This window comes from Ostrinia furnacalis, unplaced genomic scaffold (assembly GCF_004193835.3).
Source record: "Ostrinia furnacalis isolate ACB-3 unplaced genomic scaffold, ASM419383v2 OfSCF0723, whole genome shotgun sequence".
Taxonomy (NCBI): Eukaryota; Metazoa; Arthropoda; class Insecta; order Lepidoptera; family Crambidae; genus Ostrinia; species Ostrinia furnacalis.
Genome location: NW_021130962.1, coordinates 43,567 through 59,319, shown reverse-complemented (window position 1 = coordinate 59,319; position 15,753 = coordinate 43,567). Strand labels below are relative to the sequence as shown.

General features: G+C 35.5%; 1 protein-coding gene across 1 annotated transcript in view; it reads right to left on the bottom strand.

The window, feature by feature from the left end:
- Positions 1-479: 479 nt before the first annotated feature.
- The window catches only part of LOC114349909 (glutamate receptor 1), a 39,285-nt gene continuing 24,011 nt past the window's right edge, over positions 480-15,753 (bottom strand). Inside the window, exons 5-14 of the mRNA XM_028300499.1 lie at positions 15,078-15,306; positions 13,841-13,935; positions 8,259-8,423; positions 7,968-8,102; positions 7,229-7,317; positions 6,716-6,866; positions 6,446-6,636; positions 6,177-6,279; positions 5,840-6,106; positions 480-2,040 (exon numbers count right to left, since the gene is read on the bottom strand). Of these exons, the coding sequence (XP_028156300.1) occupies positions 1,972-2,040; positions 5,840-6,106; positions 6,177-6,279; positions 6,446-6,636; positions 6,716-6,866; positions 7,229-7,317; positions 7,968-8,102; positions 8,259-8,423; positions 13,841-13,935; positions 15,078-15,306 (1,494 nt within the window). The 3' untranslated portion in view covers positions 480-1,971. The remainder of the gene's footprint in view (positions 2,041-5,839; positions 6,107-6,176; positions 6,280-6,445; positions 6,637-6,715; positions 6,867-7,228; positions 7,318-7,967; positions 8,103-8,258; positions 8,424-13,840; positions 13,936-15,077; positions 15,307-15,753) is intronic.

Here is a 15,753-nt window from a genome sequence, read left to right as displayed (position 1 = left end):
GGACGGAAGCATAGTAAACGCGTTTAGAGCAACAAGCTAAAACAAAATGCAACTAATAAATCGGTTTCAAGGTAAGTATTCTTGAAATGTGTTATTTTTGAAAATGATTCTACATACGTTTTTAAAGATCTTTGGTTGATATGATATAATTTGCCTTTGGCGTTATCTTATTCGATAGTAATTTTTAGACCTACAAAATAAAATATGTCAACTTAATTTATTCTTTCAAAGAATGAAGTATACGTATATTCAATAAATTACTGATTAAGAAATCCGCGATACAAGAGATTATCGACGAAAAACAAAAATAAGTGTAAGTAAGTGACATAGTTATTCTAAGTTCGCTAAATTCTTAATTTAATACGGTATACCCTAATGATACAACTATTTTAACCTGTCATCACACATCAATTAATAATTTATAGTAGGTTTAGAATTAGACACCTATAGATAATTTCCTAAATCTAAACAGTTGGTAAGTGAAGTAAATTAAAATGGAAACAAAATTTTAACAAAGTATACATAAAATAGGTTTAAAACATTAAACGCTTAACGTGAAGCTGCTATTCTTATTGTAAACATGTAACACCAAATTATTCATATTTATAATAATATAAATACTAAACATGTATGAAAAGTGGATGATTGCGGCGGATTTTTCCGGGGTAGGTTTCTATTAATATTTACTAACTTTCTAATTGCTGGGGTTAAGCAGGTTTCAGGTAAGGTAACATTTAGTAATTGTAAACACCGACAAATCCCGTAAATGGGTTCTATAATATGCATTGTTACAACTAGTCGAGCTATTATTCACTCATTTTCCAATTAATGATTATATGATAAAACATTAAGTAAATGCACTTAACTTATTAAATACACCGAGAGTATAAATGTGTAGTAAAACAGATAATATGTTGAAGCTAAGTTTCCGGCCCGTAATTAACGTTTATCTTGCTAACTACGTTTTAAAATTTACACCAATTTGAATTATGTCACCTAATTGAATGTTTTACTTAGTATAACACGTATTATAAGACCCTGATATTTATCTACTTGGTAATAAACACCAAAACAGAAATGTATATAGTTATTTATATAGCACGAATCAGGATCGGTTCGTATTCGATTAGAAATGAAGAAACGATCATAATTCGCTGGAGATCATTGAGCGTGATTAGCTCAGAAATATATTTGGGTTCCGTCGGTTTGACAGTCATTAAAAATATACAGGCAAAATCTTAAATTAATATAACAATACAATAACAAAATATTATTAAATTTGCATTTAAATATATCTAAAACGACAAAGAGCAGTTAATTAAAACGTCTACGATAATGTTCTATCATTCCTTTAGCAGTATGAAATTCGTAAAAGTAATTAATTCTCGGAGGAACTGTTTAGGATAATAATAAATATTTACATAACAATTTGAATACCAAAGGAAATATTTAGGATATTAACGGTTGAAAGGAGGTAGACCTCTGGAACCTTAATAATTACCGGTAAATTCCCGTACTTAAGGGTTGCAAGTGACTTACGACATGTCTCGTAGGACCTAATGGTGTAGTAAAATAATATAGCTCAACGGTAAACACTACTAAGACCATTGATAAATGTAGAACAGATATATCAGACAAATATATAATTACTGCTATTGATTACATGGATTTTAAAATCCGGCTTAAAATTTCAAAAGATTTCATCTCGTGCCTATACCACACACATCGTACCTCAATTCCAAATGTTTGTGTGTGGCCGAACAGTTTTCTTCCCGCGTACAATAGGTAAGATCTTTTAATAGCAACGTTAATAGCCTGGTCGTTTGTGATCACGTTAGGGTAGTTTTTGAAACTGACCTAGGGGACGCCGCTGAAGACCTTAGCAGCTTACAGCTGGTACAGATCGACGGAGGTCGACATCTGCTTGGAGTGGGACGGGCGGCGAATGGTGCCGACGTCCCGGCTCGAGCATCAGACTTGCGTGAAGCTGGCATGCAACGCCGTCTCCTCCTGGCCGATCTGGTTGGCCGGGCTGTAGTACTGATAGGAAAATTAAAGAAAAATAATTTTATTTCTCGACAAACTGCAATTTCATTACAGAGGTATTTGTAGAGATATTTTCATATTCTTTCACAATTATTATTAGTTTTTTTTATACCCACAACGAGGAAGCTCTTGGCCTGTATCTCACCTGATAGTAAGTGATGATCAGTTTTACTTATATTTTCAAGTTTTATTAAAAGAAAAAAATTGGAAACTTGTCCATTGAGACGCATCGAGACGCGTTTAACTGAGTTTTGAGATAACATTTTAAATGACCTGATCATGACCATTAAGGTAGGTATTAATGTCCATAGAAAACTTTTATGAATTAGGAGATATGACCAATTTTAGCTAGGTTTTAAAATTGACACTTGACTTCTTTGATGCATCTTAGGCCAACCTACCCCCGGTGCTAGTGTGATGTATAGCTAATTTTAGGACACCCTTTATAATCAAAATCAACGGGCTGCGGGACAGTGTTCGTATTTTCGGCTCTATTCGCGTTCACAATTGCCGCGATAGAGTTATGAACGACAGCATCAGTTAACATGTCACGGAGTAAACAAATACGCTGGAAGAAACTTGATAATTCACTTTATGCGCAACTACTATAAATACTATTACAATAGTATAGATGGCTGAAATATTTATTTTTATACAACGTGCTACTGAAATACCGTCAAAATTTACCGGAATATTTTGGAAATGATTGATATTCATATTTTATCTTCGGTTATCGTAGAACTGTTCGTTAATTTAATCATTATCGTTTATTGACATCGCTGAAGTGTCCATTGCGCTGCATCATTTAATTTTTAGTCTCCGAATGCTGTTTTCAGGAAAAACCAACCGATATTAAAATGTAGTGATCAATTCCGCGATATCACTAACTACTAAGTTATAAAATATTGTGTGTAGACTACTTGGATAGTTCAGAATGAGGATTAGTACTGTTGTAGAAAATTCTATAAAACTAGTATCTACGTTAATCTTTAAGACATAAGAAAGATATATCTTTTTAAAGTAATAAACATAGGCCGTTTTTGCCGCTAAAAGTCAACGTACGCAGGGCCGCGTGACGTCATTATATCCGAATCGAGCGCAGCCGGCGTACTATTGGGATGGAAAATATTTTTTTCCAGCTAAACCATCAGTTTTAGAAAAAAACTTTTAATAACATTTATTCATCAAAATAAAATAACCTATCGACCAGTAATTTAAAAAAATAAAAATTGTGAAAATTAAGTATCGCTATGTCCAAAAACCACATTTTCATAGGGGAGGGGGGGGATAAGTCATACCCAGCTTATAGCCTAGTAGGGAGAGGGGCAAGCCTTACCCAGCTTCTGGCCTTGGTGGGAGGGGGGGAGAGGCAAGTCATGCCAAGTTTCTGGCCGGGGTAAGTCATACCCAGCTTCTGGCCGAGGGGGAGTCATACCTAGCTTATGCTTATGGACTGGGGGAAGGGGCTAGCCTTGCCGGAAAGGGGGGGGGGGGTAAATCATACCCAACTTCTGGCCGAGGGGGAAGTCATGCCCAGCTTATGACCTAGGGAGAGGAGGGGGGCGGGGGAGTCATGCCCAGCTTCTAGGCTAAGATTAAATAGATTTCCAGGAGGGAGCAGCTGTCCTTTCCTGCAGCAGCTGGTCAAAATCAAAATCAAAATCAAAATTATCTTTATTTGTTTAGACTAATTAAATTAGTTCTTGAAAATCGTCAAATGCTCTTAAGGAGCCTATACATGTCTCATTCTTTTTTTGCCCTACCAGCGCTTCGAGACAAACATTTGGCAAGTGCTGAGAAGAAGCGCCGCAACAAACTCAGTCACCACTGTCTGCCGGTTTAAAAATATAAAAAAAATGGTCCGCCCATGGGAACGGCGAATAGATAGGTAGGTACGTAGGTTTAACTCAGAAAAACTAAATAACAGGTAGGTATTGCGTGTACATCGAAATGATCTGCATAGAAATGTCTTGTAGCCTAGGCAGAGTGTATCTGCCTCAGCTATACCTTAGTGTTAGAAGTAAATAAATTAATACTTATACATTTTTATATTTTACTTGGAAGAAGATATGACTCTAACAACACTTATGAACACTTTATTTGAATAAATCGCCAAATATACCACCGCGGAGACCCCAATCGCGTCTCTGCGTTCCATTGAATCGTATGAGCGTATGGATTTTTTGCGTTATTTTTCACAATTTCTATTTTTAAAATTACCTATCGATAGCTTACTTTATTCTGATGAATATATGTCATTACAAGTTTTTCTCTCAAACTGATAGTTTGGCTAGAAAAAAATATTTTCTATCCACGCAGTACGCCGGCAGCGTTCGGATCGGATACAATGACGTCAACGGTCCCGCGCCGGGCGGTCAGTGAACTTTTTTAGTAATTTGGCCATAACTTCGTCAATTTTTGTCGTAGAACAAAAATTTTTGGACTGTGTATTAAGGATTTCTTAGCCCTATAAATCTGCATTCACAGCTAAAAATCGAAATGATCCTCATTCTGTCATTGATGGAACACCGCTCTATTTGAAAGAAAGAAAGAAAGAAACATTTATTATTTCTTTCATTTATATTTCTCTCCCGATTATACAAACCTCGTGAGGGATGCGTCCTTATGTGAATCGCAATACATTATGTGTATATCCGAGTAATAACTATTTAGAAACTAGAGCTAATTGCGCATCGGGAAAACTGCCCAAAGCCTTGGTACATAGTTAAATAAGTACCTATATCGAATTTTTTTGCCGCTAAAAAATCTACGTTCTCGGACTTCGTAATCAAGACCAAATACATTTTAACAAGAAAACAGACCTATAACAGGTCCATTAATTTTCAATTATCACTTTATCGATGAAGTTCAGTACAACGAAGTGCATTCATGAATATTGTAGGACTACAAACTTTGCTCTGGAAGCATAATAATCCTAAACAATGCCCGTTAGTGAACTTCCAGTTTTATCGGAGAGTTAGTAGTACGGATTATACCTAAGTAAAATACTTTTCAAACAGTCTACACTAGCTAATTATACAAGTTACTTGTTCTTTCCTAGTAGTACGAAACATCAAAAACTGTAGTTAAAATTACTCAGAACTTTCCGAATTCACGAAACTTTGAAGATTTCGTTACGATCTTATCTTTTAATATTATTAAATGATGTACAAAACACATGTTGGTTTTTAGGTGCAAATGTTCAATAGGTGATCAAAGTATATTTACAGTAGGTATTTCTTTTTTTTTGTAGGCATAGAGTGTCTAGTCTATAAACTTACATAAACAAAAAATACACAGAATAATTAACTTTTAAAAAAAATAAAACCGACTTCAAATGCGTGAACACAAAAAAAAACTAAAAATTAAAAATTTTGCGTATAAAAAAGTTCATCCCCAATTTTCCACCCTTGGGGGTGAAATATTTTCTTCAAATTCGCATGAAACCACCCTTTTCATAATACCTATTCAACAAAAAAATAATCGTTCAAATTGATTTATAATCGGCGGAGATATTGCGTATAAAAAAGTTCATCCCCAATTTTCCACCCTTGGGGGTTGTTTTTTCTATTATTAAATTTAAATGGGACCACCCTTGAGGTATTACCTATACGCCGAAAAAAGATTTGTTCAAATCGGTTCATAATTGGCGGAGTTATCGCGTAACAAACATAGAAAAAAAAAAACATACGGGTCGAATTGAGAACCTCCTCCTTTTTTGAAGTCGGTTGAAAAATAGTGTCGACTCCCTGTCTTAAATTAAATGAATAAGTATAATATTAATTCAACTTACTCCAGTGAAGGCTCCACCATTCCATCCGAGGCGGTCGTGCTCGCGTTGCGGGGTGTGTTGTTGTGCGGCCTTACGCTCAGCCCGAGAGGCCATGCGGGCCTTGGCCTTCAGGGCCGTCCCGAGCGGAACATTGGACCGCGCGGCCTCAGCCCGCCCGTGCTGGCAGAACTCCAACAAAGCCACTGCCAGAGCCAGCGCTAAACCACCCATTAACACGTAAAACAACCCAGCCACTTCACTCAGCGTCAGCTCCGACCCTTGAACGCTCTGTAAACAAATTACTCCGTTAACAAAACGAGTCGTTACCAACCAAAGCATTTTTCAAAATCAAACTTGCCTTATCCGTCAAATCACACTCTGCAAGCGTGAACCATTTCCGAATAAGCTTCTGCAATTCCCCGTCATTTTTAAGCGATGTCAAAGCGAGGTTGATGCCCTCCCTAGAAAAGAAACCTTACATATAGCTACTTGTGCTATTCGCTTAACTTTAATTCGCAGAGTACGCTGAAATTCGCTTCGCAAAATTACAGTTAATTAAATAGCGTGGCAGCGCTCGCTAATGCAAAGACAAGGTTATGTGTACTCGAGTACAGTAAATATGCCCACCGCAACTTGGATCCTTTTGGTAGAGCGACGGCGAAATCTTTCACTCCGGAGCTGGTAACGGTGACGAGCATTTCACAAGGTCTCGGTTTATCTTTAGTCGCAGACGATCGATCAAGAAGGAACGCCAGCCAGCCGTGTTCTTCAACAGAGTCCTGGGGCAGAGGCGTGCTCCCATGTCCCATGGTAGAGTCCTAAAAAATTTACAATTTTATACCTCGTTTCAACGAAAGTACTGAGAATTTAGGCATATTTTTCATTATTTCACTATACCTCAGGGCATGTTGCTACTTTGCTGAACGATGGAGCCGGGTCCGTTATACGAGAAATAGTCAAATAAGTCGTCATGTTTGCCGTGTACGATGATATTACGATCAGAGCGAAAAACCACCAAACGGAGCCTACAATTCTGCCAGATACAGATCTGAAACAAAGGAATTTTATTGTAATGCCTACTTATTTAACGTCGCCTTTATTTCATGAAGGTTATATTAAATGTTCACTGTGACACTTTGTAAGCGATAATTTAAGTTAATAAGCTGCAATGTTTATTGGGTCGTTTATTTAAATGGATACAATTTTGTAAGTGCAACAAGAAATTGTGTGCAATATATCTAAATGCATTCTACCGTGGGCGCATTGAGTGAATTATAGAATAGAGATGCATTTTCTTATTGCAGATCCGTTCGAACTGTTTGTGAGGTATAAGATTGTGGTTTTCTCGAATTTACTAAATTATAAGAACTAATATACTTAAGACAATCAAATATTAAAATATTCACTGACCTCGGCGTAATGTCGCTACCCTGCTGCATGAACGAACCTAGGGAAAACCACATCGAATTCCAAAAGCTAAACTCGTTAACGACACTCGCCTGAAAAAAAAGAGCAAGTTAAAAAAAAGTTACAGCAAGCAGCCACTGTTTTTAAATAAATGCTATAAATTACTCATGTCACTTTATTTTCTTTTTTAAAGCAATAAATATCTATCTACACCTTTCACAATAAACAATTGCAAGTCTGGCAACTGAAGTATCGCCAAACAATAAAACAATAAACGGTCGTGAGAAGGAAAACAATTTTATAATTGGCTGTCACACGATTGCGATATATTATATTGCATTCCGTTGAATCCGTTTGTTGCTAAAAGAAACTTTGTTCCGGATTTTTCGTTGGGTGTTTGCATTTTATGATTTATTTCTTTAGTAAAATTTTTAATAATTTTGAACGAAAAAATTATAGAGTTTTATAATATTCGTTTTGAGTACCTATTTTAAGGGTAGTACTACCCAACACTGATGAAATAAGCGCTGTCTGTATCAGCGTATTACACTTGAAACTTTCGACCGGTTCATCCCTTGTCTAAGTAGCTCAGATGGAAGAGCAGTCGCCCCTCAAGTGAAAGGTGGTGGGTTCGATTCCCTTTGGCAGATCGATGTTTTCAAGTTATTTTAAAAATGTAGATTGAGAGGCGTGTCTTAAAAAATAACTATTGAAAAATGGTTGTATTCAATTCAGCCCTTACCTTAGTTGTTGTAACTTCATTATGTTCCGAAGATTGACCATCGGGAAATGATACAATACGCCACTCATTAGGGGAGAATCGTGAAACCAAGAATAAGACCACGCTTACAGCAAACAGGCTGAATAGGATGCACACCTAAAAACAAGGATAAAATTAAAAACGGTAAAAATGAATAACAAAATGTACCAAAGATATTAGGTATAGTCATTGAATAGTCAAAGTGTAGGTATACATAAAGATGAAAGACAAACGTTAAAGAAAGACGTTAGGATGTATTGAAATTTCCCTCACCCATAACTCTTTGGAAAGTGGGTGTAAGAAACTGAATATAGATGAATCTTCTTTGATATTGTTAGCGCCCGGTTTCAGATCAAAAGATAAAAACGTCTTGCTGAAGTCGATCACTGCCTCTCTTTCCATCGTGACCGTTAGCGGTGCAATCACCATATCCACTTCCTAAAACATTAAATGCAATATTAGAGTCTCAGTCAGTGCCTGAGGTATGGGAGCGGTACATGAGGGTGTTTTTGGGACCTTTTTTGTTTTTGGGAAATGTCAGTGGGACTTCCAAATGTGCTTCAGATTTTTATGCTCTGTCACGTCTTAATTAATGTCAATGTCACCCCTCCCGTGCCGCTCCCATACTTCAATCACTGATTGAGTTAAACGCTAGACCTACAATAAACGTTTAGTTTCATATAAATTACCGTTACAATTATTTAGCCGTTTGATAGGTAATTGGAATTCCATGACTGGTATTGTGCAGTTGATGACATCAGATGATAATCACGTTATTTGTGAAGTGGCTCCTTGATTTGTTATGTTTGGTAATAATTTCGAAGGATGTATTAAGTGTTATTTAAAAATTATTGAATTTGTTTTAAGAAAAAGACAAACTCAGACAGTTCAATCAGGTTACAAATTCGTTGCATGGTTATTTTTCATTCATTTTGTGTTCCAGTCATATGAAACATGCCACGCAATATTATGCTAGATGAAAAATAGAAATGAACAAGAAATGTAACATTTGATTCCAATTTATGAGGCGGAGACTGCAACTGCAGAACCACAGGAAATGGAAGACAATATACAAATCCCGCCTCTGTGCTTATTTTAAAACTATGAGACTCCGGAGATGTAGACAAATCAAATGAGAGCTCTCATGTCAATATGCTATAGGCGTCTTTACATAACTTCACGTGAAACTGGGTTTTCCATCCGTCCTTTATTCCCTAGATTTACCCTAGTTTGTGCGGAAATCCAATTCACTAAGAAATGAGCAAAATTGAAATACATCTAATTTTCATTCGTAAGTGTATATCCCGATACTACCTACCAGTAATGAAGGTAGTAGAAAATTACTCCCATAGGTCTCGATTATTTGATCCTACTAATATTATAAACTGGCTGACCCGGCGAACTTTGTTCCGCCTTAATGGCAATAAATAACGGGATAAAAAGTATCATATGTCCTTCTCCTGGCTCTAAACTACCTCCCTGACAATTTTCAGCTAAATCGGTTCAGCCGTTCTTGAGTTATAAGTGGAGTAACTAACACGACTTTCTTTTATATAATAGATATAGATGTAAAAGTTTGTTTGGATGTCTGGATGTTAACATGTTTGTTACAATTTCACGCAAAAACTACTGAACGGATTTTGATGAAAGTTAAAACTCTCAATTTTGCTCATGTCGGAAGATTTTATCCAGCATCAGCCAAGTTATGGTCCCATATGAACTTATATTTTAAATAAAAAATAATAGCATTTCTGAAATTCCCGTTAACCACTAAATTTCTGCTAAATATTATAAGCTTGTATAAAGTGGAACCACCACAAAGTCTAGCGATCGGCGGGAATCAAACTAGCGTTCGTCGAATCTCGAATCCGCAGTACAACACCGACGGGCTTTTGACGCTTTGAATATACAGTTTCTGTATTTCATGGAATCAGGCGAATGTACGAAAAGTTATGTCCTGCTCAAACTGTTAGTACGTTCATGAATGTATAAACCTTATTGGAGAGTTATCAATTCAATTTCGCTTTGACAAGATTTAGTACTGACTTACCTAGAATTATGTGTGAATAGTATTATAATTAGTTTGATCAATTATATATAGAACCTTTCTTTTAATAATATCGTTTCAAGTCGGTAACGAGCAGGGTAAGGAACGGTTTGTAAGTTAAGTCACCAGGGAAAAGAAAATATACCTTTATAATATTTTTTCAGAAGCTTTTGGTACATAACTTATAGATGCGTGCGATAAGGGAACGACGTTCGAGATTTATGCCGCGTAACTTCGCATGAAAAAGGAAACTATTTATTGGAACCATAATAACGAAACTTATTTTTTAACCGATTCCAAAAAAGAAGGAGGGATTAATAACATCATAATTTATTTAAAAAAATAATAACTACCTCCTAGATCGAATTTCAAGAAGCTTACTGATTTAATCAAAGTCTTAGTTTACGTACAGAAATTTACCTGTCTAATTAAAAGTTTTTCGTAAGAAATTTTCAGACAAGTCATTAATTGTTAATTAAAATCTTCGCGAAACGAAATGTTTATAACAACAACGGGATTTTCCGTGAAGCGTCTAATGGTGTTCTAAGGGATGAACATTAATAAAATCTTATCCTTGCAAACGAGAGTTTAACATTTCATAATATTTATAGTCCATTCAGCGTAAGATGGTGATTATGACAGTTCTATTTAGTGAGGCGCTCCTTATAAACCTAATCGATATTTTTTTTTAGAATCGAGAATATTTTCTATAGAAATCTAATAGCCTTTTATTTGTTTGATTTTTAATCTTGATCAAAATTATATCTATGAATTTGAACTATTTGGAAATGGAATAAACGTAAATATTCTTAGTGGTACAAAATAAATCACAAAGAATTAAATATATCTGGGGGCACGGCAGTGCCCCCACCAAGTCGAGTGCATTTCATTCAATAAAACATCAAAATAACAATAACAAACAATACGTGGAGAAATCGCATAAAACCAAACCGTCTTCAAAGGCTGACTTAGCTTTGACCTGCCTGAGATAATAATCGTGATTCGATTTTAAGATGACCACCATGCCGATTACTGATTTATTGCGATTGTTTATGTCCTATCCCTATGAGCAAAAGTTCCGACTAGCGCAGAAGCAATTCATTTAATATTTTTTCACAATTTTTTCTAAATAATAAACTAATAAATAATTAGAAATTCTTGTTTAGGTTAATTGAGAAAGATTAGTGATTGATATTTTGGAACGATGAAAACACACAAAAGTAATTGATTTTTACAACTCAATATTTTTATTGGTAGAAAGTTAGAATCATAAAACGAAACGTTTTGTCTGTCTAAATCACCATCATAAGTTGAATGAACTATAATTTAAGCAGCTGTAGATTACAGTTCTAAAAAATTATGATGGGTACCGCGTATTATTCATAATCGCTTATTAAGATTTATTTTATTCCATCTTTAGACGAGAAGAAGATGACTGCAAATGTAATCTTGATTATAATAAAATTATGTCTTAACTTTTAACATCTTGACTTTTTGAGGGTTCTGACGCAGAATGTGCATTTTTACATGCTAATCCTACTAATATCCCCTACCTACTTACTAATCATACTCCTAATAATATGATTAAATTCGAAAGTTTGTATGGATGTCTGGATGTTTGTTACTTTTTCACGCAAAATCTACCTACTGAAACGGACTTCGATGAAACTTTACAGTATTATTGTTTATAACCCAGAATAACATATAGGCTAAAATTTATGACGATCTGTGACAGTTTCACGCGGGTGAAGCTGCAAGCAAAAGCTAGTATTTACAAGCTTTATAATGACTTCACTTGTTGGTATGTGTGGGACAAATCTTGCAACTGAATTTAAGACCAGTTCTCCTCAACCGATTAAGCTGAAATTTGGTATACTTATGTAAGTACGATGACAATGCAATGTTATGGTACCATTGAGCTGATCTGATGATGGAGTCAGGAGGTGGCCATAGGAACTCCTAAACGAAACGGCGGAATCGCATCGAGTTTGCGTTCGTTGGATTTGTCTTTTTGAGCAGTTTAGTGCTAGATGATGTCCAGGGTCCTGATGATGGATTAGGGAGGTGGCCATAGGAACTCCTAAACGAAACGGCAGAAACTCATCGAGTTTGGGTTTGTTGGATTTTTCTTTTCGAGCAGCTTANACGGCGGAATCGCATCGAGTTTGCGTTCGTTGGATTTGTCTTTTTGAGCAGTTTAGTGCTAGATGATGTCCAGGGTCCTGATGATGGATTAGGGAGGTGGCCATAGGAACTCCTAAACGAAACGGCAGAAACTCATCGAGTTTGGGTTTGTTGGATTTTTCTTTTCGAGCAGCTTAGTGCTAGATGATGTCCAGGGTCCTGATGATGGAGTCAGGAGGTGGCCATAGGAACTCCTAAACGAAACGGCGGAATCTCATCGAGTTTGGGGTTCGTTGGATTCGACTTCTCGAGCACTTTGGTTCTAAATAATGACCCAGAGATTGAGATACAACTAAAAAGTGTAAAATAAAATTATAATAAAAAAAAAACTTTTTAAAAACAAGTTTTATCCTGAAATGCAGTTGTACTAAAACGAAAAAAATTATTGTATGCTTGGTTCAAAGAATTTCGAAAGCTTGTAGTGCAAACAGAAAAAAAGAGGAATAAATTCCATGCGCGATACAAGCTTTTGAAATTCTTTGAACCAAGCATACAATTATTTTTTTCGTTTTAGTACAACTGCATTTCAGGATAAGCTTGTTTTTAAAAAAAGTTTTTTTTTATTATTTATAAATAAGTTTGGAGAAGTGCGCATTTTGCGAAGTGCATATTCTGCGTCAGACCCTCTTTGAGTTATGTACCTATAAGAATATAAATCCTATAGTAAGGAAGATATATTCGTATCACTTTGAAGAGAGTGTAAAACAAAATGATGTGAAGCAAAATATAAAGACAGGGATTGTACTAAATAAATCTGATCTGCACAATTTTATTTCGTCTTCACAATTCTTTGAAGTAAGGACGAGTAGACTGACCTTAATGATCTCCAAATATAACTATGTAACACCTAAATGTACTATTAAGGAAGCAATAAACTTATTGAGTATTGAGTATTGAGTACTGAAAGCTGGCGATAAAGAGTTGAGTAAGTACACTACGGAAAGCTCATCGCAAAAATGTATTGTGTTTAGACAATACGAAGATGGGCAAGTCTTGACCACTGCACTTTCAATAAATTTTAATTACTCCAATGTTAATTTTACGTATACGAAACGTACACGTAAAAAGACTTTAGTAAAAAGGTCTTACAAAAAGCCCCATAGCAAGACACACATTTCAAATGGTACTAAGTGGACTTTGACGTAAAAGTAACATGTAAAAGGTGAGACGATTATTTGTAGACTAGCTTTTGCCCGCGGCTTTACCCGCGTGAAATTTAGTGTCACAGATCGGTATAAATTATAGCCTATATGTTAATCTGGGTTACAAAAAATAATACTGTAAAGTTTCAACAAAATCCGTTCAGTACTTTTTGCGTGAAAGAGTGACAAACATCCAGACATCCAAACTTTCGCATTTATAATGTTAGTAGGATAATATTAGTAGGATACGTTTGAATCAATGGAGCGTCTAAATACACTATAGATTTCTATATCTTTGTCTTCTCTCTAATATCTGGGATATTATAGTCAATATACCCGTATTTTACTCATTGCAATAATCCGTCGCCGCACAGCTGGAAATCACTCGTCCAATTTATTTAAAGTAATATTAAATATAGGCTGTGATTCCAAGAAATTCATGATCATTATGGCTTAAAATAATAACAAAAGTTTTCACATACCTTCCGCAAAATCTCTCCAACCATTCCGTCCCAGCCACCTATAATTTTTGGGTTTTCATTTCCATATTTTCCGTCTTTTACCAACCTGAATTCATCTGTAAAACAAAGATATATTTACGTACTCGTTCTGATAAAAGAGACTCGCTTTAGGAGTGTAAATCTAATATTACATACTTCGAAACTTCTTGTAATTATCCCACCTAACAGCATCAATGACAAAGAACATAACAAAGTTTTCGATTGATCAATATCTGGAAGTTTTAAATAAAGTTACATCTTCAAGGGTCTCGAATAAATATTGAGACTTTATTGTTTTGACTTTCAAACGTTTCTAAATGAATCGCAAAATTAAAAAATAATGTTCTTAGAATTAATGTTAATTAAGTACTATTACCACGAAATTCATTTCACTCTGACCAATTTGTTTAAACTCAAAGTTTGTAATCATTGTCAAAAAATCACAAACCATTAAAATGGTCTTTCAAGTACCCCAAGAGAATTATAATACTTCATCTGGCCTTTGTAATTTTGTTTGAAGTTGATTAAATAAATATCTATTCTTAATTATATGATAGCGGTGCCGTAATTTACCAACGCTAATACTCGTAGCGATCGTTTAGTAACGTCGAACGTCGTCGAGATAGATTGTTTTTGTCCACTATATGAATTATAAGTGATGTCCTGGAAGAGACGAACCATCGGACGAAGATCGAATGTTGGAAACGGAAGAAAAGACTAAGAATGCCAATTACAAATAGCGGCCAACTTAATTAAAATAAAATAAAAAGTCTAAAAACATTAAAATATAAGTATTAAGAGAAATATTATTCAAATGAAATTGTTTACTTGATATGGAAATTTCCGACATGGAAATCAGTGTGAAGGAAATTAGGCGAGCAGAAAAAATATTAATTTAAGTAGAAAACTTTGAAAACAATCAAAGAGCAAAGAAATTGGTTTCCGATCCAATAACGTCATTACAACAATGAAAAATACTTTCATTTAACTTGAAGACTTCGTTGCGTAACGGCACCGCTATTTTAGATAATCGAAGCTTTGGCTACGCTTATTAAACGCTATATGCGGCGTACGTTCCTATCGATGCCATACCCCGACGTCAACGTCTGAAAGACACCACAAAAGTAAATTTCTATAAGCATTGTGACCCGGCCTATGGCGCTTATAGGAGACTACAGCCTATAGAATTAATTCAGATTACATAGTGTTAGTGACTTACATTTGATTTCTAATTTATCGGATAGCAATTCGGCCAGATCGACGCAGAAACCCCTGTACGGGTCATTAGTCGAGTACGCCGAATTGTCTGGATTGTTCCGCATCATGTACGGCGGCTCTTCGATTGTGGACACTACGTACGTCTTGTTACGGTCGTAGGCTCCGGGCAGGCTCAACGGCAGTTTCGCTGAGACGGGAACTAAGCCTTTGTTGTCGTACCATGTCGCTACCTGTGGACAGAACCATTTGGCCGCTAAGGAAATAATAAAAGCGACTGACCAAACAGCTTCAACTAACTACATCCCTTTTCGAGTCAAGTTGTTTAGCCTGCCGTTATGAATTTGAGTCCGCATTTTTTAAATATTAATTGTCTAAGTAGGTAAATATCAAGAGCAAGTCCATTAAATGTAGATACGCTAACCCTACCTTTGTCGGACTGTTAATCAGTAATTTGAATCAATTTACCTACCTGTAAAGTAGTAACTCTTATAGGTACGAGTATTATGTAAATGTTTTAATATGTTTACCATTAATACAAATATTTGCATAGTTCGTACTTCACCTTAATCAGCTACAGATGTTCTCTAATGCTGGTTTTCTATATTTAATCCGAATCCAAATCCGTCCTTCAACTGTTTTTCAATATGTTTTTGAATAAAATATCTACGGTTTTCGAT